This window comes from Lepidochelys olivacea (assembly GCF_965140295.1).
Source record: "Lepidochelys olivacea isolate rLepOli2 genome assembly, chromosome: 19".
Taxonomy (NCBI): domain Eukaryota; kingdom Metazoa; phylum Chordata; order Testudines; family Cheloniidae; genus Lepidochelys; species Lepidochelys olivacea.
In genome coordinates this window covers 3,890,533-3,918,245 of record NC_140429.1, presented here as the reverse complement: position 1 = coordinate 3,918,245, position 27,713 = coordinate 3,890,533, and the positions used below count along the sequence as shown (strand labels likewise).

At 40.6% G+C, this 27,713-nt stretch overlaps 1 protein-coding gene across 7 annotated transcripts; it reads right to left on the bottom strand.

Moving 5' to 3' along the window:
- Positions 1-1,322: 1,322 nt before the first annotated feature.
- SFPQ (splicing factor proline and glutamine rich) lies at positions 1,323-17,755 on the bottom strand. Of its 7 annotated transcripts, none has more exons than XM_084652435.1 (13): positions 17,039-17,754; positions 16,303-16,491; positions 15,900-16,201; positions 15,621-15,716; positions 14,215-14,411; positions 13,544-13,628; positions 13,049-13,166; positions 12,775-12,823; positions 12,572-12,699; positions 3,012-9,723; positions 2,411-2,484; positions 1,968-2,243; positions 1,323-1,422 (listed from the first exon to the last, which is right to left on the bottom strand). In XM_084652435.1, the coding sequence occupies exons 1-10, from the start codon at positions 17,669-17,671 to the stop codon at positions 9,586-9,588; spliced, it is 1,935 nt and encodes a 644-aa protein (XP_084508561.1). In that variant the 5' UTR covers positions 17,672-17,754; the 3' UTR covers positions 1,323-1,422; positions 1,968-2,243; positions 2,411-2,484; positions 3,012-9,585. The 7 variants fall into 7 exon arrangements, with proteins under 7 accessions (XP_084508561.1, XP_084508563.1, XP_084508564.1 ...); XM_084652437.1 differs by having other exon boundaries at positions 1,323-2,243; positions 3,012-3,059; positions 6,357-9,723; XM_084652438.1 differs by lacking the exon at positions 1,968-2,243 and having other exon boundaries at positions 3,012-3,059; positions 6,357-9,723.
- Positions 17,756-27,713: the final 9,958 nt, after the last annotated feature.

Below are 27,713 nucleotides of genomic sequence, written 5' to 3'. Positions count from 1 at the left end.
ACACTTAAGCCTCCACTGGGCTTACAGCAGGTTTCCTACTCAAATTTCCACATCTTGTCACACTGCTGTTCAGTTTGACCCATGCAGCAATGAAGCAAAAGGCTGCTTCTCCCTAACCCCTTAATCCAGCTGTTTTAAGAAATTTTCTACAGCACTGTAGAAACCCATGATTGATCTTTTATTTGAAAGGTTGATTACATATGGGAAAAATTTAGCTGGTATTATCTTAGTGTGGATGAATGGGATTACTGTAATCTGCGCTGTTCTAATGTTTACTCCCAAATCTTGGCTAGCAAAGGAATACACACACAATAATGGCTATTGGCAGAGCATAAACTTCATGAGCTGCTCCGTATCACATGGCAGGACAAGATCAGAAATATGGATATTCAAAGCTAAACACAGCAATCACCTTCATCCAGCACTGGTTGGGTTGTGGCAGCTTTCTTGGTATGGACATATTAGAATGGAAGACCAATGAATTCCAGAGTGTGTTCACCTAGGACTGCTGCTACACTGAGTGCAATCACTTGGGTGCCAAAATGTTTGATGGCACAATAAAACTGACTATCCAACCAAACCACTTTAAGGACCTAGATAAATACAGGTGAAGCTTCATCTGCAATGTCGTCACATCCCTTTGTGATTCATCATGAAAGCATTAACTTAGCTGCTATCTTGACTCTTTCCTGAAGTGGAAAAGTAAAGACACGATGTGCCTTTTTTGCTAGACTTAAATCCTCATCCACGGACTGAAGCAATAAAGCATTACAACAGGATTGGACAGCTGCAGGATTCATGCTTTCTACACAACCAACCTTATTTTGCAGTAGGTAGCTGGCTCTGGCTAATGAGTAACTGCAATTTTGAGATCTACTGCTGGAGAAGCAGTTGGTCTGATTAAGAACCTGATCTCTTTAAGGGAGCACTTTGGAACAAGATGCTTTGTCTAGTAAGAACTTTCAGAATCAGGCTTCTAGTTTTGGAAACATGATAGGCAACTGCCCATCCCAGCTCACGCAGCTGCCTACTGCTTTCTAGGCTTCATTGGGATCTTGGGTTTGCCTTCTTCAGTACAGGTGCAGCACAGTACTGGAAGACATTAACCATGCAAATGCTTACACAAGCTCAAAAGACAAGAGTCTTAAGTATTCCCCACACACTGATGTTTGGATGCTTAGGGGAGGGGTTCACAGATTATCACATTGTGCTACACTCCCCCCACCCCAAATCACCACCTCATTTTTAGCAGTGATATCCAAAGTACATAAATACGTTCAACTAAATTAACTTCTGGAGTAAAACTTAAGAAAACAGAAATGTCATTTGTACAGCAACTGAGTATTTTATTGAAGAAAAACATTGCCACTTAAGTCCTTAGGTCCTCTCCACTGGGTTTTGGGCTTCAAACACTGCTTCTTCCTGTGAATGCAAAAACAAAGTTAGCCCCAAACTCTAGAGATGTTACCAGCAATCTTCATACATAGATCACTAACAGAAATATTGAATGAACACAAAAAAATCAAGCATCTGGCCAACATGTTCTTTAGCAATGTATATAAACTTTCAGGATACACCTGGGATTAAGTGAATAGCATAGAAACAGGGACACAGAAGCAGTTCTGAATTGGACCACATAGCACTAGGAATCAACTCGTAAGGATCTTTTTTGAAACCAGTGATGTAAAGTGTTCATTCTGTTCAATCTGCCTAAAGGATAGATCAGATGCATACAACCATTAACAGTCCAAAAGAAAATATTTAGCAAGTTTCCCCCGGGTCTGTGGTTTTAAAAACTGGCATAATATTCTGTAAGTGTTTTAGACTGAAGTCTAGTCAAATGGTGGGAGAAAAGAACTCTAGTTTAATTCCAGCTCTGCAGATTCCTCCTTATGGTCCCTGCATACTACCTACTATCTGCTTGCTCCCCCACATATAAAAAACAGGTATAATATTGATTCACCTACCTTGCTGGGTGCTGTGAAGTTCAACTGTTTGTAAAATGTTTTGAAGATGAAAAGCAGAACTAATTTTTTGCATCGAGTTTAATTTAGGTAATTGTTTTACTCAAGAGCTACGCTATCTGCCCTAAACCTCTCCTCCTAATGCACCATGCATTTCTTATGGTGCTTGAAATTAATATGTTAGGTTCCTTGTTTTTGTCTGAGCATCTGTAGAGTTCAGTGAGCAGGGTTTATTGATGCTGCAGAGCCGGAAAGCCTCAAACAATGCTTATCTTGGTTCTACAAAAGAAAGATTAAAAGCTTTTATATACAATCCATTGAAGATTTACTTCTGACCTTAAGAATCTATATTAAGATCAGGTCAAGTTTTAGGCAGAAACTGCTAAGTACACTTCGGGTCATTTCTTCTTACAAACTCAGTATCCCAAGATTAATCTACTACTCACCCCATTCACTTTGCAGTCTGGCTACTCCACATCACCTGACATCAGGTCACAGTCTGGATTGTGCTCAGGCTCTACTGTTGAGTAAGGAGAAAATACGTAAGTTATGTCTCCCATAAAATGATTTTATACTCCCCAAATACAAGTCACTTATTTGGTGACTCTCCATTACTTATTTGGTGACTCTCCATTTGGCCATTCCTTTATGAGGTGCAGCATCTCAGCAAAGTAGAGGCCATGGAATTAAGAGGAAGTTTGGAGTCTAAAGTAGAACATGACCAACCAAAAATGACAGCTTGCAGAATCGTAACTACTTACCTTGAAGGTTTAAAAAGCATGTTAACTCTATGGCAGGGGTTCCCAAAAATGTATTCAGAGGGTGAACCATACCAACAAGATTGTTTGAGAACTACCTACTCTCCCCCATTTGCTATTAAAATGGGCTGCCTGTGGCAACTACTGCAATTGCTTACACAAAAATGTAAGTTTAACACAATTTAGCTACTGGAAACAAGAACCACCACCAGCACTATGCCATAGCCCTTTAGACAGACCACAGTTTCTGAACTTTTTTTTAAAATGAAAGATCAACAGATATGCTTACTTCACATGGATGAGCACGTTTGTTTCACTCAGCTTGCATCATCTTCACCTAAAGGATAACAACTGAAATTATAAAAATATACACACTAGGAAGTTTCTGAAAACAAAGTTCTAACCCATTACAAAATTCTAACCTTTAAATTAAAAGTAAAAGTTTAAAAGATACATGGACTGATTAGTTATGAGGGAATTTACAAATTATTCAAAAATACTAGGTGGAAGTAGTATAAGGGGCAGAAATAGGCTAGTCTAAACACTTGTAAGAAAGTAAAAGAATATGCAGGTGGTTGAGTGAAGAACTGCACCTAATCTGAACACCAAGCCATAACTGCTAGCTTCACCAGTCTGAGTACAATGAAGTTTGATTGCAGTCAGAGGTATACTATCCCTTATGTGAAGGTATGTAACTGTGAAACTATACTAGTTATTTAACCACAGTTTGGCTTATCTGTAGTAATCCACGCTCCATATGGATGAAGCAAAGTGTTCCTGATACTAGCTGTGCCCAGCCCAAGAATCCTAAAAGTGCATTGCAATCCAAAGGAAGACACTAGAGTTTGTCATGTGCTTTTCATTACCTTCATTCTGTCACAGCTCCCCCCCTCCCCTGCATATTAAGCCTTTCACTACAGCTATGTTGAGGGCAAACTGCAAGGGGCTGAATGAAGATCTACTCATCAGCAACTAGGGACAAGTCTGTACAAAGTTCTGTGCACACTATTAGTCGGAGGCAAAGCACACTGCCTTCACAATGCTACTTAGCCAGCCAAGGGGATGAGACACCCAAATTTAATATCAAACCCACCTCTTAGTACAGTGTTGACACTGAATTATAAATCAACAATAGACAAAATTTAGTATGCACATTTTGTTTTCTATGCTGTAGCACCAAACACCATGCATAAGGGATACTATATCTTTGTGCATCTTTTCAACACTCCAGATTATGCACTTGTAGCCACCCCCTTTTCCCCAGATAGCTCTTCAGTACTGGTGTTCAAAAGCAACATTTATAGGTGGGGTATTCACAGTCCACTGTGGGATTGCACAATCGAGTCCTAACTTGTCAATCATTATCTAGCAGCAATGACATACATGGGAGAAGGCCAATCCTCCCATTTTTTTCTTTTCCAGTAGGCAACCATTTAAAAACCCCACTAGCTGATATGGAGAGAAATCAGAAGCTGATCAGTTGATTCCAGCCTTGCTAGTAGTGGAAGAAGCCAAGTAACAGTCCAAAACAGCACACTATGCAATTTCTCCAACATGCTTAGCCTCATTTAACATGTTACAACGCACAGGCCTTCCTGATCATGTCACTGCAGCTGGCAATGATTAACAGACATGCAACCCCAATACCGCTCAAGTCCTAAAACTACTCACAGGCCTCAATATTTAGCTGTTTAGTGTTTTGCTATTGGGGAAACTGCAAGCAAGACTTGATATGCTTAATGTTACAGTAAAAGCCCCCATATGCTACACTGTGCTGTGCTCTCCCCTGACAGCACCAGTATCTGATCTAACAGGTACGCATATGTATTCTGGCACCACACTTCCGAGCTTCAGATAAACTTTTGGGAAAAGTATAGTTTATAGAGAAAAAGATAAAACCAAGATGAAACACAATGCAAGCACTTCAGTGTACTGTTATTTCTCATACCCACTTATTACAAGTTGTTTGCTTAAAATAGACATGCCTATTTGTTTAAGAAACCTACTGCACTAAGTTTCGTTACTGCAGACAAATCAAAGCTAGTATGAAACCCATTGCTTTGTCACAAATTGCTTGCTCCAAGAGTGTAAAAAGCCTATTACCATTCCAAGTATTCAGAAGAAGGTAGATGTGTCCATATAACCCCTCCATGATGTTCCTGAAGGTAAGTCACGTGTCTAGTAAATACCCAGCACACTGGCAAAACTGAACAGACCTGACTGTTGGTTTAGAGATACCTAATAATCCAATTCTTGCAGTTTCACAGCAAACATACTGCCAATTTCATTATTCAATTTTACTCATAGAAAACTCTAAACAATGGCAACAGCCCAAACTGGCTTAAAGACTAATGGTGTCACAGGTTGAACAGCTTAAGTTCAGCTACACATTCAATGTAACTAAAGAGCTGTTACTATCTGAGTTATGAAGTGCAGAAATTACTTTGACTTTTCAAAAGAACATGAATACAAACAGTAGAGGGCAAGCCTATCTAGTTTATAAACTGCTTACCAGTGAGTAAGATTCTTTCTTGGAAGATACAATACAGAAGTATAATGTCCAAATTTGACAAAAATGTACACCAGAAACAAGTATGCAAAGTAAAACTTTGCATCTCAAGTTGAAAAACCCTCGCAATACCTCTGAAAAAGGTTTCTTATGCATTGCCAAGAACCAGATCAGGGGATGAAATAAGGAAACGTATGACATTCAGACCCTGTAGTTACAGCTAACTAGCACAACAAAGCAGATAGGAGCTGAAGGTCGACACATTCGGAAGTTTGGAAACATTTAGGTATGTAACCTTTTGAAACACCATATCTGGTATTTCAAGCAGTGAATTTAGAATAAGCACACACTTGAAAGATATTTTGATGAAAAATTAAGCTACTTTGATCAGTACATTCACTACCAAGATGAATATGTAAAGACAGGAATCCACAGATTCCCAGCATATTCAGTTGACTTTAATTGAACATATATCATGATCACTGTCACCTAAAAATTAAAACAAGCGTATCTTAAGTTGATAAACCCTGAAAACTAATAATGGAGATATTTGAACAATTTATGACCTGAGAAGTACTTAGACCCAGTATTAAAACTCACTACAGTGAGTTTTACATCTTTATCACCTAGTTCATTGAAGGCTAGAGCAATGATTACCAATATATTTTCTATAATAGCCAAGACTCTACAAGGGGATGCACTGCAGATGGGATATTTTGCTACTACAGAAAGTTAATACAAGTGACAGGTTTTCTAGGTGCAAATTGCACCCAGTTGACTAGTTAAATCGTTCTAAAATCACATTCCCTCTTCCCCACAGAGCTCACCTAAGAATATCTTCTTCATTACAATGTACTTTAAGAAAATCCACACAAGCCAAGTCACACATGTACAAAGGAATCGGGTCTGAGATATTTATCTAAGAATTGCAATAAGTTGCTTATTGCTGCTGAAAAAGATACAGCTTAAAACCGAAAGCCACGCAACTTTGATGCAACCTAAACATTATACAAGTATGAAGAGTGCTGCACTGTAATTTCATAGTCGGAAGTGTGATGTCAGAATACCCACAGAATAAGGTTACACAGAAAGTCACCAAGTTATATTATATTGCTTGTTACCTACCTGTACGCAGTCGGCAATGAGAATCTCGGAGCAAGCAGGAATACTACATCCGGGTCCTAATGTCCATTGCCATTTGTGGTACTACGTTCCTCACAGTTATGAACTGCAGAAATGCTGGCTAAGTGCAGTTATGTAGCAGGCCACTACTTTTAAGAGTGTAAAATTGCAGTCTCAAAAACTCCAGCAAAAACTTGCTGCCACAGTAAGTGGCTGCCGCCAAGGAGAAGCCAAGAATTTTTCTACCATAAAAATACCACAAAATCTCTCAAAAGCAGTTTCAATTTCTCATAAGCTGTATTTCTATTAGGTGGTGTGATGTATCTACATAGTACTGTAGATATGCTCTGTATTCATTTTTAAGGAAGTGTGAAAACATGCAAAAGGATACCCATTTCTATATGCAGCAGATTAAAAGTTTAAATGGGCTCAATTTAATTAAAGCAGACTAAATTGTAAAAGCCAATATTTTCTCTAAGTCCAGTACAAAAAAAGGTTCTACATGGTGGTCTAAACCATCTAGAAACGGGTCTGCCAGACCAAGGACTTTTCTTAAAGGATTTGAAAACCCTTTACACTTCAGTTATGTAAATCACCTGACTTTGTGAAGACTCCAAAACCACAGAACCATGGGGAAAGACCACAGGAACATGACAACTTCCTTAACACCTCCCACCAACTTAATAACTGGGTATAAAATTTTAAAATTCTGACATTTGTCTGTCAGCTTTTAAGACTGTACCTTTAAAAAGGTTTTGAAATCCAATTGGGCAGAAGCTACTGTATGCCTGTTTAACACACGCAACTCAAAGCAGGACTTGACTGTTTTTTAAAAAAGTCTGCTTATGCAACTACAACACTGGGTACACTGTTTAATAAAACTATTTCAAAATGTTGTAGAAACTGCTGAATCTTTCAGTATAGGTTTGCTAAACACAGTTTCGCAAACTGTCTATTTTTAAGACATAGCAACAGCTTACATACAAATAGGGGTACTAAAAAGAAAACCTCTGGAAGATAATGATTTAGGACATCAGCATCCTTCACTCTTCAAAGTTACAGTACTACAAAAGAAAGCATTTTAGGATATGTGCCAGCATCTCTTTAATAAAGAATGACATGTAATCTGAAAAATAAACTGAAAAAAATTAATTTAATGTTTACGGTCAGAGTTCCCCATCTCAGACACTTTCACCCTCTGTGGGTGTCCACGAACACCCTTTTGAAAGTATTTGCATTGAGTCCCTACTATAAAATTCATACAAGTTGTAATTGGACTGCTGATTTTAAACTAAGAATCCTATACAAAGGATCCCAGCCACTTGATCTCCAGTTTAAGAACTGCTGATCTAAGATTTCCTACATTTCAATTCATAGTGGTAAAGTGTCATCTACCCTCTTTAAAAAGTTCTGGGAAAATAGGAACAGATTTGCCAAACTGGCTGAGTCTCTATTTAGACACTTAATATTTAGTCACACAGCTGGTTATCAACATTTCACAGCTTGCCAGTATTTTACAATTGAAGTTTAACAGTCAGCATTTAAACAGCGCTCACTTCTGAAGACAGACTGTTTGTATTCCAAGGTAATGAAATCTAAACACTAAAACTTTATCCAGAGAGACAAAATTTAGGATTAGCCAATGCTTAGCACAAACAGTGGAAAGACCTTCTAACAATTAAAACTATTCACAGAATGCTCAACATTTTGGGAGTCAGGTAAAAATACAACCAAACCAAGTAAGTTTACCAACTTTGCACAGGTTGATGTATCCTGTCTTAACACCAAGGCATTTTACACTGGGAAGCCATGCTCCCAGCTTGTCAGGCACAATAACGGTAATGAAGTCCCGCATATCTTGAATTCTTATGGGGTTTAATTAAATGGACAGCAAACTGTAAATTCATCAAACCATCTCCTCTGTCAGACTCTTAAGAGGGAGTTTTATTTGTACTATGTTAACAGTAGCTATTGAACTCCAGGTTTAGTCCTACTCTTGCCTTCCAAATGTCAGCATTAAGATCTGACAATATCAAAACAGGGGTTCTCAACCAGAAGGTGCGGTGAGCTGAGCCAAACTTAAGTTGCACTGTGACCTGGCACCTGGGCAGCAGAAGCACCTAAGAAATGCGAAGACTGGGCATGACTCAAAAAAAGCTGAGCGCCCTACTACAGTGCAAGAGGCTATTTATTTATCTGAATTTAACATGATGCATTTTAGGATTTAAGTACTACAAGGTCTATGAAAGATAACTTCAGTTTTTACAGACCCCTGACATTAACCCTAGTTGATTTCTGAACTGTAAGAGTTAGTCCATTCAATTAGCATAGTTAGCAAGTTACAGAGTACATATTAAAAACCACCTTGTTTTACTCAATACTCCCTGGTCTTCTTACCAAGCAATTTCAGTTAGGTATTAAATACTGAACCAGGCCAACCCTGCATCTCAGGCAGACAGCTTATGTATAAAACTAACATTGTCACATTTACAGCCCTTTAATTGGGAAGTCAATCCAAGCCATTCTGTGGATTTCTTTTAAAAAGTGACCTTTTCAACTTCTTTAAAGATTTCAAGCAGTGGATGCCAAAGAGAAGTCTGTTACCAACCCACCCTCCATTGTTAAAATCTAAAACTCATTACATGACAGCAGCCTCATTTGCAGTTTAGTTTCCATTACTGCATCTTACAACACTTGCACAATTTCCATATTGCAGTATAACGAATGCTCTGAAAATCTGTATCCATTGGAAGATCAAGTATCGGTCTACAACTATTTGACCCAAACTTAAAGCTTGAGGCATAACAGGAGGAGGCCTCACCCTTAAGCTAATTTTCCACATCCTGGTCTAAATCAGACCTCTAAATCCAAGACTCATTTCTTCTATGTTGAAAGGTATGGCATTTAGCCTCATTTAGAACCGTGAATGGCGAGTTTAAGATCAGAATAGTTACTACATTTAGTATTCTATTTATTTGAAGCACAGTAAAAAAAAGTTGGTACACTGCCATCAAGTTAGGGATGTTATACATCAAAAAAAAGCTAAATTTTTTTTGAAACACTGCATTACATAATTAAATTTTACTTGTCCAAACAGACCACTTACAAATATTAGGTCACTAGTTTCTAACATCCATAAAAATGTAGCTTTCTTACTAAAATGCAAGAATTAAAAAGTTGGTGTCTAAACAAGGCAGACAAAAACAAACTGGAATGAAACTACTGGTCACATCTAAAACCGGGGCTTTTTGTTTGGGCCTTCATATTCTTCTCTCCCTCTACCATATCCTGCTGGTGTTCCAGGCCCCATTCCTCTAGGGCCCTGGCCACCCACAGGCCCCGCACCTCCCTGCCCAAAGCGTTCAGCACGCTATTGGAACAATATATTAACAGTTCATTATATGTAGTTGATGTCCATGTGTGTTAAGTATATATTTTTAGAAGGTTCCGTAGTCAAGGTTCGTCGATACAATCACCATTGAGCCGATCCACAGGTACCGGGAACATAGAAAGGAAAAAAGGGTAATTTAAAAATTAGTTTATTGTAAAACATGCCTTGAGGTATGTTCCCAACTTGATGCATTCTCATACATCTGTTACAAAGAACAGATATTCCCTGCAGTGCTAGAAATGTAAGCATTAGTGCAGATGTGAATTAACACCCTTTCCAAAATGAGCTCTAGCAATTTTCAACCAAGTTTACGCAAACAGCTTGCAAACTCAACTTTAGTTCAGTACAGGTTTTGTTTACGTCAATAAGTTATTTCCAAATAAACCTAGCCAGAAAAGGCAGATTCAGTTCACTGAAGTATGAGCTGACATTAATAAAATGTCATTGTAAAGAGGATGCCTACTCACCAGTTAATGGCATGTGCTGCATTAGAGACCATGTGCTTTTCAAGATGGGCTTTAAGACTACATCTGCTGACTAAACTGCAGAAGCCTTAAGTAGTAAAACAAACAACTGTAATACAGTGCTACTGGATTACAAGAATGAAAAATGTGAAAGGCTAATAAAGCAGTGATTTACCTAACCAACACAATTGCTTGATCAAAAGACCTTAATTTATTCTCACATTTTCAGGTCTATTGCTATATAACCAAATGTAAAAATGGATTCACAGAACTACATTTTAGTCACAGTGTTTCAAGTTTGCCCTTTGTGCATTTCACCAAGTGCACCCATTAAAGCCCCCCTCCCTTCCCAGCTTCACCACAAGCTCTTGGAAAGTCCACTAAGACTTTACAATTATTAAAAGACTTCAGGGACTGTCTCCCCATCAGAGTTGCAAACAATGAATTGGACTGCAATAAAGCAGAGACTTCAAATATCTTTACTAATGCATCTAGCTGCACGTATTTCTACCAAGCTACCAGATAAGCAAGTAGGTGTGGCTGGCAGCAGATCTCTAAAAGTTACATCAATACTGTGAAGTCGAAGATAGCTTTCAACTTCCTTTTCAAATAAAAGTTTCACTACCCCCTGAAAGAACAGTAATTTCAATTTACTAAATTAAGTCTGTAAATACAGACCATGGGTTAATTCAGACTTTTCTCCCGTTACTGGCACAGAATTATTTAAAAGTTAGCTTCAATCTTTCTGAGGAAGGAATTTTCAGAAAACAAGGAGTTTCTAGCTTCTCCATAATTCATGTCTTCTTTACAAAGTTTATACACCAACTAAAACCTAATTGCAACTCTTAAGTTTAATAACTGGGACTGCACTTCGTGGCATAGAGAGCCATGTCCTAGGGAACTTTAGGCAGTTAAACCATCTTAACAGCCACGTTTTGATGGTATCAAGTTGTTTTAAAATATTACGCAAGTTCAACATGCACCTGTACCAAGACTTTTAAAATGAGGAAAAAAATGTACACAGCATTCGCCACAGACTACCTAACTGTTCACTTGACACTTATGAATTGCTTAAAAATGTTATCAGTAGATTATAGATGCATTAAGGCCAGCAGCATCATCTACTGAATCAATGCTTTGCAAAGTTAGATACCAGAGGTATGGTTTCCATAAAAAGAAGATACCTGGTAAGCTACTGTGGTAGCACACCATATGAAGCCAGAGGCCTGAGTACAGTCTAACCTTAAACCCACCCAGAAAAAGATTATCTGCATTTTGTGCCAGAGGGTGTGTATCCTCGACAGGGAAGGTGGAAGCATACTACCATCAACCACTTGACCCAGAATAGACTTCCAGCCTATTAAAGCATTTCTGTCAGCACTGCTCCAGTGGGATAGCACCAAGCAGACTCCAACCCCATGCACACATTTAGTGTGCCAAAAATAGTATTGTTTGGAAACATACCTCTAAACATGAGGTATGCAGTAGATTAAGAACCTGCATCTACAGTCATGCCCAACAAGTGGGAAACAAGAAGAACAGGCTATCATTCTTTTGTCAGATAGGAGTCACAAAATGACTAAGGTCAAGGAGTACTGGGAATATCTAAACATGCCTAAGGCTGCTAACTGCATTTCTGCTCTTTTGATATTATGGCAAACATTAGCACACAATATGGTATACTGTTTGCCATCTGATTACTCACAAGTTGGCGGTGATGAGTAATCTTTTGCATAAACATACATGAGTACAGTTTGCATTTTGCAGTTATCAATGCAAGGGTGCACTGATTTTGTAATTAGGCTTGGAAGGACCAGATTTTAATTGGTCTCAGTAATTACACATTGGAGAACAAGAGTAGAACATAGCACTTGCTGACAATTGATACAATTATGAAATAGTTTTAGATAGAATTGACACGCTTCAAGCTCTCCTGTGTCAATTTGTTGTAAATTAATTTTTAAGTAATTACATCTTGATAAATAAGCCTTATTTCTTGTTAGAGCAAAAATTTAAGCTGTTGGAAATCAATCCAGTATTTTGAAACATCAAAATTGATGAAAAAATCCTTCCAAGGCTAAATATAATGCAGGTACTCAAAACCCAACCAGTAACAGGGTTACCAGCACATATGCACATTTGAATTTGTTTACAGACAACTTCTGTCTAAATGACCACTCAAAAACTGAATTACTGTACATACTGCCAGACTAGTCCTTAATATTGCTATTACATACACTGACAAAAAAGCAGTCAGTACTTAGAGAGATTTAAACCATCTACCATTCAAAAATTGGTAGAGTTCAGAATTTCCTGCCTCAATTTCCCCCCTACTAAAGTAAAGCCACCACAGGATACATTACCATGTCACTTCCCATCATAGAACCACTCATGGCTGGTTGGCCAACACCAGGACTGGCTTCATAACCTATGCCGCCACCACCGCCACCACCCATAGGTGGGAATTTCTGAGCTGCTGCACCATAGGGATCTAAGAAAGAAACATACATAATCATATTCTGACAAGTTATATGTTAACTATGTAAATGCATTTAACAATCCTTACCTCCCATGTTCATTGTGCTAGCACCACCCATTCTCATGTCTCTCTCTCTCTGCAAAGGCAAAAACAGATCAGAATGAGTAATCAGTTCTGTTCCCCTTTTGAAGGCCTGCATTTCATGAAGCAGATGCAACATTTAACAGTATCCATTCACCTACCAAAATTACATGGTTATTAGTTACTTTGAACTATTTTTTGAAACTAAGAAAATCCCAGTAGCATCTCAAATTAGTTTAATTATCCATAAACCACAAGGCTTTATTTTGTTAATACTTACTGGATCCATGTAACCCATTCTACTGTAATTCTCTTCTCTCTGTCTTCTCATCTGTTCTTCCATCTCACGCTGGCGAATCATCATTTCTTCTTCCCGTCTACGACGTTCTTCCTCCTGCCTGATAATTGTGTGTTATTATACCTCAAAAAGCACAATATTTACACGCTTAATATGTATATAACCAACCTGAACATAAAGAGTGAGCATCTCACAATGTGTGCTGGTGATTGGTGGATGAAAAGATTAAGTGAATTCAACTTCAGTAAGAGCTAAAGATTAACCATGTAATGCTAAGTAGTTTTTGGACACCACTCAAAAATACCTACGATTCAAATCTCAAGACGTTCAAGTAAAAATAAGCTAGCTTTAACATGCAAACCTCAACTTGCAATTGTATCAGCACATGCACAACTGTCATTTGCACAAAGAACATTGTTGCACAGTAGTCAATTTAGTTTTTAGTGACAAGATCTTGTTTATCAAATCCAGGCCTACCTCAGCTGAATTTCCTTGCGTTTCTGCATTTCTTGATTATGAAGTTCCTCCATACGCCTCAATTCTTCTTGACGCCTCATAAGGTCTGGAAAAAAAATAGTTTGTCAATATCCCCTTTGTACATATTTTTTCCTTGTATAAGTTTTTATTCTTACAGAGTGTTAGCTCACTTCAACCACTTACCCTAGCCCCATTTAAGTTCTACATGGCACACAACTGATACTGAAACAGGACTGCTTTTCTCAATTAGAGTCATTATAAACCATTCCCCTTTTAAATTACAGTTGGCCAAACAGAATTTGTGCTATACTCACAAAAAACCCTGAAAAACAAACTGACAACTTTGTGGTAAGCTTTTTCTCCTCACAGCAGCCTACTGAGCAACCAGAATTCCCAGTCTCGCAAAGCCACGATAACAATGTACACCCAGACTATACAAAGTCAATTAACAGGCTCCCATATTTTTATGCAAAATAAAATTTACAGGGATCAGGAAGCAAGATTTAAATTGCAAGGTACTTTTTAAAAACAATTCTCAAGCTCCACTTGGCTGTTTATTGTGGATCAGTTAATGAAAACCTAAAACACAAACATCCATATAATACGACTATTTGTATAAATAGCCCACACAACCAGAAAACAAAGGCAACAGAAGAATTAGTGCCAATCACCTTGACGCAAGAGATTTGCCTGATGTTCATGATAGGCATCTTCCATTTCACTTTCAAGTTTGTCCTTGGCATCTTTCATGTTTTTCTCCACCTGATCTCTTTGCTGTTTTTCCATTTCATCTAAGGATTTCCACCTCTGGGAATATTCAAATTCAAAACTGCCATGCTGAGCAAAGCGGGGTGGAGTTTCTCTTTCCCTACAAATGGAATAGAAAATATTTACTAATAATGAATTTAAAAGAGGAGCTGTGTAACAGGGTCACTTAAATACAGAGTTCAAAATTAACCAGTTTCTTCCTAAGTCACAGTATTTTCAAGAAATATTCAAATTATGCTTAGAGTTTTAAAGTCTTTTCTAAAACTATGCTGCTGACACTACATATTCTACCACAGGCCAGATGTTCAGAAGAATCTAGAAAATCCCACTAATAGAAGCAGTAATTTCTTGCAGGAAATTAATAAACAAAGGAGGAACACATTGTTAGCTAGGTCCAAAACACGTTTTTTATATTAGAATTAGAAAAAAATTCTGTTTCACAGTTAATGAACCACAGACTCTGCTCATGAGGATAAGTGACTCAGCAGTTGGACTGAGAAAGGGTATTTACACCCACAGCTCATTGAAAAGTCAAATGATATCCACATCTTTATCACTGCAATTCTCTGAAATATCATTTTTGTTTAAACTTTTCTGAATGTGTTGGTTACAAACCATTAACATTAAAACATTTCATTAAAGTGGCATCAACTTGAAATCTCTTTTTTAAACAATTTTCAGATGTAGTTAAGAATTCCCATTTTCAATAATGATTTGGGTACATCTGAACATTTTACCCAGCATCAGATACTACAACTGCCATTGCAATGTTTGTGCTTTTTTAATTTCCTTCTTCTCTGTTGCTGTGTGAAAACTCCCAAAGTGCTATTAAGTGCACAAAGCAAAGAAATTTTTTTGTATTACTTGTAAAATTAGTAAAGCTATTTTTATGCAGAACAGTGATTTTAAAGTTATTTTAGTGGATAGAAAGAAAAATAACCTATGATGTTGTCAAATTCAACATTGGCTTCATAGCAAAAATTTTATGAAAGCTAATGTTAAAAAAATTACATTACTACACAGGTTAAGAAAAGTGTCTGCACATCTGGGTATAGTGCTTAGATATCCACAAACACAAAGTTTGTTTTAAAAATCATAAGGTACATATGCTAAACTATCATTTACTGTAATATGTTTGAGCATAAGCTTTTGAGCTCATGCTCAAATAAATTTGTTAGTCTCTAAGGTGCCACAAGTACTCCTTTTCTTTTTGCGAATACAGACTAACACAGCTACTACTCTGAAAACCGTAATATATTTGAGATCAATATGCCTTAGCTCTATGTGGAGGAAAAGAGAGTGCCCCTACTTCTGATACATTGGATTCTTCTGAGCAAGCTTTTCTGGAAGACCATCTTCATCATCCAGTTGTTCAAGTGGTTCCACAATAACTGGCCTAGGAGTACTAAACAAAAACAAAAATCAGATTTTTCTAGTATGAATGCTGCTTGCAGCTTTTAGAGGAAAATTTGTTTATAACAATTATCACTTAAGCTAACTTGTGATAAAATGGCAGTAAAAGACTAAATGTGTACCTCTAACTGCCATGTTTAAGTAAGATACATTTCTATATAGTCAAATAGCTTACGTTGTCAACAAGAATACTCCTTCAGTGCACCGTTCAAATGCTTTCCTTGCAGCTGGCTTAGATGCAAATTCAACAATGCCTTTTCCTGTCGATCTGCCACGATCATCTACAATCACAACAGCTCTTTCAACTGGACCAAACTGTGAAAAAGCTTCCTCCAACAACTCATTGGACACATATGGTGAAAGATTACGCACAGAAAGAGCAGCAGCATGTGTGGCAAAACGAACTCGAAGCTGTCGGCCCCTCATAGGAATATCATCAAGTTCTGCCTTTGCAATTTCAGCCAGTGCTCTGGATTCCTGAAAAAAATTTAATGAGACCCAGTTTCAACAAAACAATTGTCTCGCCGTAATTTAGCTGAACAATAACACATTTAAATGGCTATAGTATGAGAACCCACCAATTTAATGAATCCAAATCCTTTCCCCTTGTTGATAAAAACCTCTCCAGGCTCCCCATATTTAGCAAATAATCTTTTGAATTCTTCATCTGTAATATCAGCAGGCAAGTTCCCCACAAACAGACGGCAACGTTGGGTGTAAGTCTTCTCTCCAGGTCGCCTCAGAAGGGACAAATTTGCTTTAAAGCCCTACAAAAAAACAGAGACCAGTTCAAAGACCCGTGGCTTTCACACCAGCTGCAAGCCTTCAATCAAAGGAGCTCAGACCGCTGCCACCCTCTTGATCACAGTACGGCCCCGCCCACCAAATATCGCACGTCGCCCACATCAACACAAGCAGGAGCCCGTATGGTCACAGGTACCCCAGCCAGCCCTCTAGCTGTAACGGGGTTTAGTCACCAATATGCAAACTGCGCCTACGCGGTCTGTCGGGGGGCCTCATTCCCTGCCGTAACCCGCCCCGCATTTAGGCAAGGCCACGCACCCTCGGCAGGGAGTAGCCCCGTCCAATGGGCCCACTGCACCTTCCCTCCGCAGAGCCACGTCCCCGGCCCCGTGCAGGGGTATCTCCTCGCCCCCCCCAAGGAGCACGCCCCTCCACACGGTACGGCCAGCCCGGCGCGCCCCTCGGCACATCCCCGCGGCTCCCTTCAAGATGGCGCCGGGCGCGCGGGGAGGCCGAGCGCCGCCGCCGCCATCTTGTAGCGGTGGGGGAGGGGATCCCGGACTCGCTCACCTCGTCCGTGGTCTTCTCGCCGCTGCCTCCGGCCGAGCCCTGCTGCAAACTGAGGCCCTGCCCTTGGTGCTGCGGGCCCGGGCCGCGCCCGCGCTGCTCGCCGCCCGGGCCGCCGCGGTGTCCCTGCCCCCCCTTGGGGTGCGGGCCGCCGGGGCCCTGCTGGGGGCCCCCCGGACCCTTGGGCCCCCCGCCCGGAGACTGGCCCTGACCTTTCTTGGGGCCGCCGACAGGGGTGGGGCTCGGCTTCGGCTGCGCCTGCCCCCCAGGGCCGGCCGGGGTGGAAGGAGGGGCGGCAGCGGCGCCCGCCGGGGCCTGCGGCTGTTGCTGTCCCGCGGCCGGGGTGGGCCCCGCCGGGGCCCCAGGGCCGGCCTGGCTGCCGGAGGAACCCGAGGCCGTGGCAGTAACGGACGCGGACGAGGCGGGCGGCGTGGCGGTCGAGACGGGCGGCTTCGGGGGTTCGGGCTTCGGGACCCCGCCAGGCGGGCCGCCCCCCAGGGGGCCGCGGTTCTGACCAAGCCCCATGCCGGGCGGTGGAGACCGGAAATCGTGGTTGGGGCCTCCCCGGCCTCCGCCACCGCCTCCGCGCCGGTGGAAACCGCCACCGCCTCGGCTGCGGAACCGATCCCGAGACATGGCGCCGCTGTTCCTCTCTTCTCCTGAGGCTCGGCGCCTTGCGCACAAAATGGCGGCTCCGCCAAACGGCCTCGCCGGCGCCTTTGTCCGCCCCTTATATACCTTCTCCGCCCCCGGAAACCACCCTCCATCTCGGAGTAACCAATAGAGAGCCGAGTGTGCAAAGACTGATAGATCTAATAGCCAATAGTCCGCACCTACTATGCCACATCTTTTCTCCCGTTGGTAGGAAATCTGCTCCCTGCTGATTGGTCCGTTTGACCTCCGAATACCCGACGGTATGATCCGTTATACTCCTGTGCGCTGATTGGACAATTTGTCCGGCAGGCGGGTCGGACATGAGACAATGTGTATTACGATTGGACGGCAGCGGAGTCACTCATGCTAGTAAGCTACCGGCTCTGCAGGGAAGACTAGGAGTCTGTCAACTGCCACAATGTAACCAATGGCTCTGCTATCCGCTATGCAGCCTCAGCCACGTGGTGCGCATGACCCTGAGCTGCCAGGCTCGCCTTCCGTGTGTGTGTGTGTGTGGGGGGGGGGGGGGGGGGTGTCCTGCTTTTGGCTGAGCCAGTGGCTAATTAACAACGGAAAGGCGGTCACTGAGTGCTCCAAGAGGTCCGATAATAGCCGAGGAAGACTCTTCGTGCGGTTATAAGGCACTGGTCTGGCACTCAGCATAGTGGGATTTCTCACTGCTCCCTTCAAAAGCAACTTTCCTGAGTGGGGTTCTTCCATTGCTTGGTCCCCCATTTAGGCTGATTTTCAAAGGGGCTGAATAGCCCCAGCTCCAACTGAAGTCAGTGGTGTCTGGGTACCCAAAAATCAGAGGCCGCTGTTGAATATGTTAAGCCAGATCATAGGCCCTGCTGTAAAATATTATCTCAGTGGGGAGTTCGTATGTACGCGGTGCTCAGATGAAGTGGGTTTTAGCCCACGAAAGCTCATGCCCAAATAAACGGGTTAGTCTCTAAGGTGCCACAAGGGCTCCTCGGTTTTTTCGGGTTTTTTTGCTGATACAGACTAACATGGCGACCACTCTGAAAAATGTACCACAGAAGAGATTATAAATAAATGTAAACAATAAAGAAATGGTGAAATAATTGTAGGCACAATATAAAAAAGCATCAGAATGTAATGACATTTTAATTAGACATATTTTATGTGAGTTTTTTGTGCTTTTGCGGGTGAGATGTTTGAAAGTCTTTCGTTTTATCCACGGGACAGTTGATTGGGGGAAATTTAGGGGGTTGCAATCATCAACATTTTTATTAAATTTAACCTGATCTACAGCTCAGGAAGGCATCACAAGTAAAACTTGCTAAAAAACAGATTATTGGTTTGTTGGCAATTCTGAGATACTGAAAAATCATTTCAGATTGGAAAATGTCCAGCAAATCAAAAAGTTAAAAAATTAATTTTAGGTCAGATTAAACATTTCCTTGTGACCATTTTAAAATGTTTTTTAATTATTTTAAATAAAATGAAAGGAAATGGTGTCTGGGCCCTCAAAATCAGAAGTCACTTTTGAATGTGTTAGGTGACATCTTTTAGTACCAAAATAGGCTCTTTTGTACCATACTTCAATATCTCAGTGGGGAAAATGGAAATGTTTCCTTTCAAAATGTCAAACAAAACATTTTTATATTTGGGGGGGTATTTTTTTATTTTTTCCTAAATGAACTATTTGGCAAAATCAACACAAATTCACAAAACATTTTGGTGTCACCAAATCTGCATTTTTCACTCCAAAAAAAGCTTAGTGTGAGAAATTTCCCCCAATTTTAATCACAAGTGAAAAATTTTCAAGTTAGAAAAATTAAGCCATTTAATGAACCCCTGCTATTATATAGAACTAGTCATTACATTTAAGCTGTGACCTTGAGCTTTGTGCTAACATTTTATCCAACTGCTAGATTTTAATACCAGCCCCAAGATGGGTGTATGGTAAAAACCCATGTCAATTAGCTGGTGGAAAAAGCAGATTTGGGACCCAAAAGTAGTAACAGAGGAGTCCCACTAGCGAGTTACTCTTAAATGTAATACTACACAGATCACTACTCCATAATACTGCTGTCACAACGTTCTGCAGATCAATATAGACAGTAGGCCAAATACATCCCAGGTGGATAGCACCGTTAACTGCAGTGAAGTTATATCATGGACTCATTTTGTTTGCTATAATTAGAGGCATGTGGTAGTCTGTAGTTTCAGTTTTGAGTGTTTCAATCCACACGGATTTGCAATTTCTCCCCCTCTCCCCTCCATTTTACATTCAGTATTAGGTTGGAAGGAGACCCAAAACTCAAAACAAAACTCAATCAAAACCAAAAAGTTTTGCTTGATTTCACACCGAAACCAAAACATTCATGTGGTTTTGGTGTGAAATTCTAAAGCCGAGCTAGGTTTGTTGAAATTGTTTGTTAACCCTTTGGATGATCCAAGGCAGAGCATGGAATATGTACATGAAACAAAGTTTGGATTCCACTATGACTTCTGTTTTTTTAAAGAGAAATTTCTTACAGCTCTAATTATTTTTCAAAACATTATATACATAACAGGCATGATACTTCAATCGACTTAATTCCAGCAGGATGGAACCCAAAATGATGTTTTAAAATGGATGCTCTCCTGAGATGTGAGTTCCAACTGCCAAGAGCAGTAAACATTTCCACCGCTAGGTGTCTCAGTGGTTGTATGACAGGAGAAAGCATTTTTTAACTCAGTCTAACCAAAATACAAATAATTGTCATTTTCTCCCTCACACTGGACTATTTCCTTTCAGTAGGCAGTGAAAACAGAGAATATTCAATATACAGTCAATATTTCTACCTTTGCTGTGTCTTAAGTGAAAACTATTTTTAGTTTAGGGAACTTCTATTTGACAACATTCTTTGGATTAGATACAAAGTATGAAAGGCAATGGAGAAACAACTATGATCATTTGCTACAAACCTACCGGACAAGAGGTGAGTGGAAACAAGGGGCAATTCTTGGGACCAACTCTCAATGTACTTTTAGTGTCAGGATGCTGTGTTCATGGGGGATGTAAACAAGATATCTTGTGGCTAACAAAGACAGCTAAATAGGCAATATCAAGGACGTCCTTGAGTTGTATAAAAAAAAATTTTATAACTCCAGGAAGCAGGGATTCCAATTTGGGGAGACTTCAACCTAGCTTTATTGAGAGGAACTTCCTGGGAATACGAGTACAATTGGGAAGGTTGGACCAGTGACCATACACACAGTATTTGTATTGACCATAGTAAAGAATGAATTCATAGAATGCTGTAGTACAAGGCATTAGACTTCAAGAAAACTCATTTTAGGCAATTATTAAATCTGGTGAGTAAGATGCAGAGAGAGGAATTAGTAAAATCCATGTGTGTGAAAAAATGCTAGGGAATCCTAAAAGACACTATAAATGAGGTACTACAACTGCAGTTTCTCTGAAAAGAATACAAGAAATAAGAATCAGTCCATATGACTTCACAGGGTGTTCTGAGGTCAATATCCATATGAACTGGAAATAGAAAAGGAGGAGGCAACCAAACAAGAATTCTCAGAATCAGTTAAGGTATACAAGGAATATAGAAAAACAGCAAAATAAGCTAATGCTATCGAATGGGCTAAGAGGGCTTTTACAAATGTAGAAGAACATGGCATATAGGGAGAAATGAAGTACATTAATAAATGAGGAAGGGGATTAAAGTAGTGATTTGAAAATAGCTGAGATACTAAACTGCTTTTTAAAATGTCACCAACAAGAAATAAATGTGGCCAGATTATCCCACCTCAAAGGACTATACACAGGAAGGGTGCAGAAAAGATTGAAAACTCTATGCTGTTTGACTCATGGAGTTTTCAGGGAATTATCACTTACCTGTATGTGTAGTAAGTATGACCTTGCACTTTGCACTATTAAATTTAATCCCATTTCACTCCAGTTTCAAGGTCCTCCAGATCTTCTTTTACGATATTCTGCTTCTACTTTGTATTGGCAATACCTCCCAACTTTGTGTCAACTGCAAATTTTATTAGCACACTCCCACTTTTTGTGCCAACGTCATGAATGAAAATGTTAAATAAAATTGGTCCCAAGACTGATCCCTAAGGAGCTCCACAATTAACTTCCCTCCAGCCTGACAGTTCACCTTTTAGCATGACCCATTGTAGTCTCCCCTTTAAACAGTTCCTTATCCGCCTTTCAATTCTCATATAAATCCCCATCTTCTCCAATTTAACTACTGATTTCCCATGTGGAACTGTATCAAATGCCTTACTAAAATCCAGGTAGATTAGAGCTGCTACATTTCTTTTATCTAAAAATTCAGTTATCTTCTCAAAGAAAGAGATCAGATAGATCCGGCATGATTTACCTTTTGTAAAGCCATGTTGTATTTTATCCCAATTACCATTTATCTCTGCATGGGAAGTGCAGAGAACAAGCCAAATTGAAGAAGTGGCCAACTAATTGTATGAAAAGACTTGTCAGGAAATCTTTGCAGAGACTAGCTCTTAGGAAAGTGCTCATGCATTTGGGGAGGAACAGAAATATTGTGTGTAAGTGCAATGGTTCAAATTTATCCCTTGTGTAACTCTACTAAATTTACTGGAGTTACACTTGGAATTAATTTGACATATTATGTTTCTTCTATATGTTTGACAGTTTTCTTCTGGTAATAATTCGTATAAACTTAGAAAGACTAAATAAAAGGATTAAACACTCATAAGAACAGCATCTGCAGTGACAGAAGCATGGATGAGTATTATAAAGGTTCTCAGTCCTCATGCTTCAGCACATGAGCAGGTTGACATCTAGGTCAGGAAGAAACCCCTGCTTTCTCCCTGCACCTTCCCCCACTTCCTCATATACATGACATAGGCCACAAGCCTTCAAAAACTTACACACGTGCTTAAAGTTAAGCATGTTTGTACGTCTTGGCAGAACTGGGGCCAGAGCACATAGCACAAGTGGCCTGTGACACAATTCCATCCCAGTCTCAAGAACTCATGAGCCAATTACCACATTACAGCCAATTACCATGACCTAGACCTAGAGCCATGGTTTTCCATGGAGTTAATTCTGCTCTCAGTTAGACCTATATAGATCTAGACTAACTAACTGAAGTCTATGGAGTAACTTTGGATTTACACCGATCTAACAGAGAGCAGGATATGACCAAATGTCTCATGACATTATAAGTGCATTGTGAGCATTTTTGATAGGTATGAAATCAAAGAGACATTGGCTAAGCAGTTGGGAATTTTTACAAAATAGCCTCTTTTGACAGTGCCCGTTTTTGTAATTATTCACAATAGGGAGTGTGCTGCTGAAACACAAAAACAAACAAGAAGAAAACTGTGAGACATTCTCCAGACAAATATGCCAAAGACAAATATGTAATAATAACTAAATAATCAGTGGCATATTGAGAGGAGATGGTGTATGCACACCCATGGGTAAACAGTCCTATGCTTGGGCATTACCAATACCAGGCTGACCTTCAGAATGGTGCCGAATGGTCCAGTGGCTGCATCCACAACTCCGACTGAAGTCAAGGGAAGCTGTGGATGCTCAGCACCTTTGAAAATCAGGCCACAAGAGACTAGAGTAGACCAATGGGGACACCCGACTATGAAGAACCTTGAAGCTGAGGACAAGAAGCTTGCACTTGCTGGGTGAAGTGGAGGGATTTGCTATGAACTGGCTACGTGATGCCCAGACGGCACTGTTGATGGGAACTGAAGTGCACAGTGGGAGAAGTAGTGCAGGGGGGCATGTATGGAATAGCAGGGGAGCTGCAGGACAGGGGTGTACACGGGGAAGCCTGCACGTTTACCCATATTATGCCAGGGTTCAAGCCCAGTTTATGAACGCCAAATTGACCCTTTTATTAAATAAAAAGAATGAGTGGGGGGAAAACACCCATACAGCAACATCTGGTACATAGAGATAAGAGACAGCAATGCCTAATTATTGCTCTAGAGGCCCGTCCGATCAATTGAGCAACTTTCTTAGGTCACTTGAGAATAGGAGTCCTCCTTCCCATCCTCTACAGTTTTAATTCCTGGCTTGAGCATTGATTAAACCTGCTCTCTAGTGGTATTTCCTGTGCACCATAACAAACATGCCTGCAGGTCAGTTGTTAACCAGGAAGGCTGGTTAGGTGACTGCAACGACAGTAAGGCAAAGACATAGATCGGGGGCTTAATTCTCCACTCACTAACGCTGGTTTTGCTGTGAGTTAGTCCTGATTTACACTGGGGTAAAGGAGATCAGAATCAGGCCCCACATCCTAGGGAAAAAGGAAAGAAAATCCTAGATTTACTAGGGAAACTGTTGTATGAATACTGCCATGACAGGGACTGTAAATTCTGTTGGAGACTCGGCAGGGGAGGACAAGGTGAGTTAAGTACTTTCCTGTGTTTAATTTCTCTGGACACGATCCTGATCCCATTGAAGTCACTGATTGATTTGCTGCTGATGTCAGTGGCAGCAGATTCAGACCCACAGTGAAAATTCAAAGCTGCCATAAAAGTGACTTACAAAGGAGGAAAAATTTGGCTTGTGTAGTTTAAAGGTGTAGGGGGACAGCTTTAACTTAGGGACATTACAACAGTGAGGAATTGGGCAGAAGAGAACCTAGCTCTGCCATGCCCCCTCCTTTTCCCTCCCTACCATCTTCCTTCTCTGATGGTGGGCTGGGCAGTGCAATTAGTCTAGGAGTCCACATGGGGAATCTCTGGCTGGTTTACATTTACTTTGAGCTGCTTAGTGGATCAGAGAACCCAGCCCTAAGTGCTGATCCTATAAACATTTAAACACCGGCATAACTTTACTTGCTCATTGGCTTCACTGAGGCTACTCATGGGATTAAGTGTTTGTAGAATTGGGATTGAGGTTGTGAGGTTGCGGGGAGTGAGAGATATACTGGCACTAAAAGGGAATGAACCCCAGCCACAAAGAAGCAAGAATTATTTCCTGCTTTTATAACCAGAGGTTCATGGGTAGACCTATTTATCTACTGTACTTATTTGGCCCCCATTATCACAGTATCCGAGTACCTTTCTACCTTTAACGTATTCATTCTCACAACATCCCTGGGAAGCGAAAGTACTGTTATTCCTATTTTACAGATGGGGAACTGAGGCACAGAGAGACTAAGTAACTTGCCCAAGGTCACACAGGAAGTCTGTAGCAGAGCAACAAATTGAACCCAGCTCCACCCTCAAGCACTAGGCTAACACCCTAACCGCTCAGCCATCCTTGCCTAACATCCTGACAAGTATTGTCTTATCACTTCCTTGTACTCATTGTCTCATTGTTTCCCCTTTGGTCTGTTTGTATCCATCCATTGTCTCTTGCCTTATACTTAACTTGTAAGCTCTTTGGGGCATGGACTGTCTGGTTCTGTATTTGCACAGTGCTTAGCACAATGGGGTCCTTGCCCATGACTGGAGCTCCTAGCTGTTACAATAAATAAATAAATTATCCTTCCATCCAGCTGTGTGCATTCCTCACCAGATATGGCTGCATTTCACTGATGGATTGAATGATTCTTGTGTATGTTTGTTAAAGACACACTCCAGCATGCTGAGTGTGCCTCGTGGGAGGGTGGAAGTGCAGATAAGGCAGTTGGGATTAAGGGTGCTCCACATCTTGTAGGAAGCACTCATGTGTGGGCCATCAATTTGTAAAGTTTTTTGAGAGCCACCATGACATAATGTGCTTTAGAAATATAAACTACATCGTGATTCTATAGTTAATGCTCTTTCCATTTCTTATGCTAGGAGAACTTCAAATCTTGTCACTAAAAAGAAATAAGGTATTAAAGGAGTACTTGTGGCACCTTAGAGACTAACAAATTTATGTGAGCATAAGCTTTCGTGAGCTACAGCTCACTTCATCACTTCATGAAGTGAGCTGTAGCTCACGAAAGCTTATGCTCAAATAAAGTGAGCTGTAGCTCATGAAAGCTTATGCTCAAATAAATTTGTTAGTCTATAACGTGCCACAAGTCCTCCTTTTCTTTTTGCAAATACAGACTAACACGGCTGCTACTCTGAAACCAGGTATTAAAGTGTAAAAGTAGCTGAATGCATCCGATGAAGTGAGCTGTAGCTCACGAAAGCTTATGCTCAAATAAATTGGTTAGTCTCTAAGGTGCCACAAGTCCTCCTTTTCTTTTTGCGAATACAGACTAACACGGCTGCTACTCTGAAACCTATCAAAAATAATGACTTTCCTACTGAGCAAGTCAAGGGCTGACTGGGAAACAAATACATCAACCATGCAGAAGCTCCAGCAGCCCTGAACTACTGCTTTAGTCAATGTCAGCCTGGCCAAAGGGGTCTGTTGGACAGCAGGGATGTGGAGGCTCATCTCTCTCCCTACCCTCTATGCCACACTGCCCCATCTTTCCAAGAATCTTACAGGACAAGTAATTTATTTTCTCTTTCGATTTAAAAAAAAAATAATTATTTCCAAAATATAAATTTTGCATGAAATGATGGAACATAGAAAACACACACAAGACTAGAGAATTACAAACCCAAGAAAGTACATATCATGGATTTTTAAGAAACAGTATTGTCCCAAGGCACCTTGGGATCATGCTGTTCCCAATTTTCAGGTGCTTTACAATGGACATAGGGTCCATTGAAGGAGCCGTGCAAAGGAGCATTTTTTAAATTGAGTGTATTCCCTCTTTTTGCTTCTTGATGACGTATAAAAGGGCCTGAAAGGTTGTTTTGTATATACTGAAATTTAAAAACTGGCAAATTCAAAACAGATAAAAGGAAATACTTTTTCATACAGCACTTAATTACACTGTGGAACTTATTGCCACTGGAAGTTGTTGTGGCCAAGAATTTAGCAAGATTCAGAAAGGGGTTGGACATCTGTATAGATAACAAGAATGTTTGGAGTGGTGATAAAAATTAGAAAGGGATGTTAAAACTAATGCTTCAGGCCTTAAACTGATCTCTAACTCTTGTAGAGCAGGCTGAGAATAATGCGGGGAGCAGATTATCCTACATCTACTACTGCGCTGTTCTTACACTTCCTCTGAAGCCTCTGGTGTTGGCCACTATCAAAGACAGGACACTGGGCTAAATGGACGTCAGGTCTGACACAGTACAACAATTCTTATATTACAAACACACACTACACACTCATTATTTATGTTAGAAGTATCAGGAATTGAATATCAATCTGATCTTCCCTGGTTTTGCTATAGGACTTTCTTGTGGAAGGGGAAGCTGGGGTCAGAGATGTGTACTGTGAGCTCACACCTTAACTGAAGGAAAGAGGGTTGGATCCTTAACAAAGTCACCCTTTCTCTCAATTGTTCACTAATCACTGGACTTCAGTAGGTGTTAACAGAAACAAACAGCAGACATTTAAAACAGTCTGAGGACTTGTGTACATGGGGAAATTTACCAGCAGAACCATACTGGTATAAGTATACCTCTATAGCTATACTGTATAAGTCCCCATGTGGACACATCTATTCTGGACTAAGGCCTTGTCTACACCGCCACTTTATAGCGCTGCAACGTTCTCGCTCAGGGAAACCCATCACGCTACAAGTTGGAGTGCTGTAAAGTGGCAGTGGAGACAGTGCACCTGTGCTGGGAGCCGCGCTCCCGCCGCTCGTAGTTACGCCCCTTGTGGAGGAGCCGCGACTACGCCGCTACGTTAAAGCGCTGCCATGGCGTGCGAAGACATGCCCTAAGGATGCCCGTTTTGGGAGTTATACAGGTATAACTACAGTGCTAGCACTATCCTAGTATAGTTTTGCTGGTAAATTTCCCCATGTAGACAAGCCTGGAGTAAAATCTTTTCCCCTCTCAATCGCCTGCTGTAAGTCTTGTATATTTAGACGTCATAATTCCAGTCACCATAACTGGGCTATCAAACAGACAGCCCAGGAGCTGGAGCTGACCTGCATGATGTATTTTTGTGGCCCTCATGACATACTCAGATTGTGCAAAATCAAGTTTCATTTTAAAAAATGTAAGCTTCCTCTTTTCCCAG

Excerpts from the sequence above, each read along its gene's own strand:
- SFPQ (XM_084652434.1), bottom strand. The coding sequence starts at position 17,671 with ATGTCTCGGGATCGGTTCCGCAGCCGAGGCGGTGGCGGTTTCCACCGG. Across the intron at positions 14,412-15,620 it reads AAGAATCCAATGTATCAGAA|GGAAAGAGAAACTCCACCCC; the intron begins GTAGGGGCACTC and ends TTCCATTTGTAG. Across the intron at positions 12,824-13,048 it reads GAATGGGTTACATGGATCCA|AGAGAGAGAGACATGAGAAT; the intron begins GTAAGTATTAAC and ends TTGCCTTTGCAG.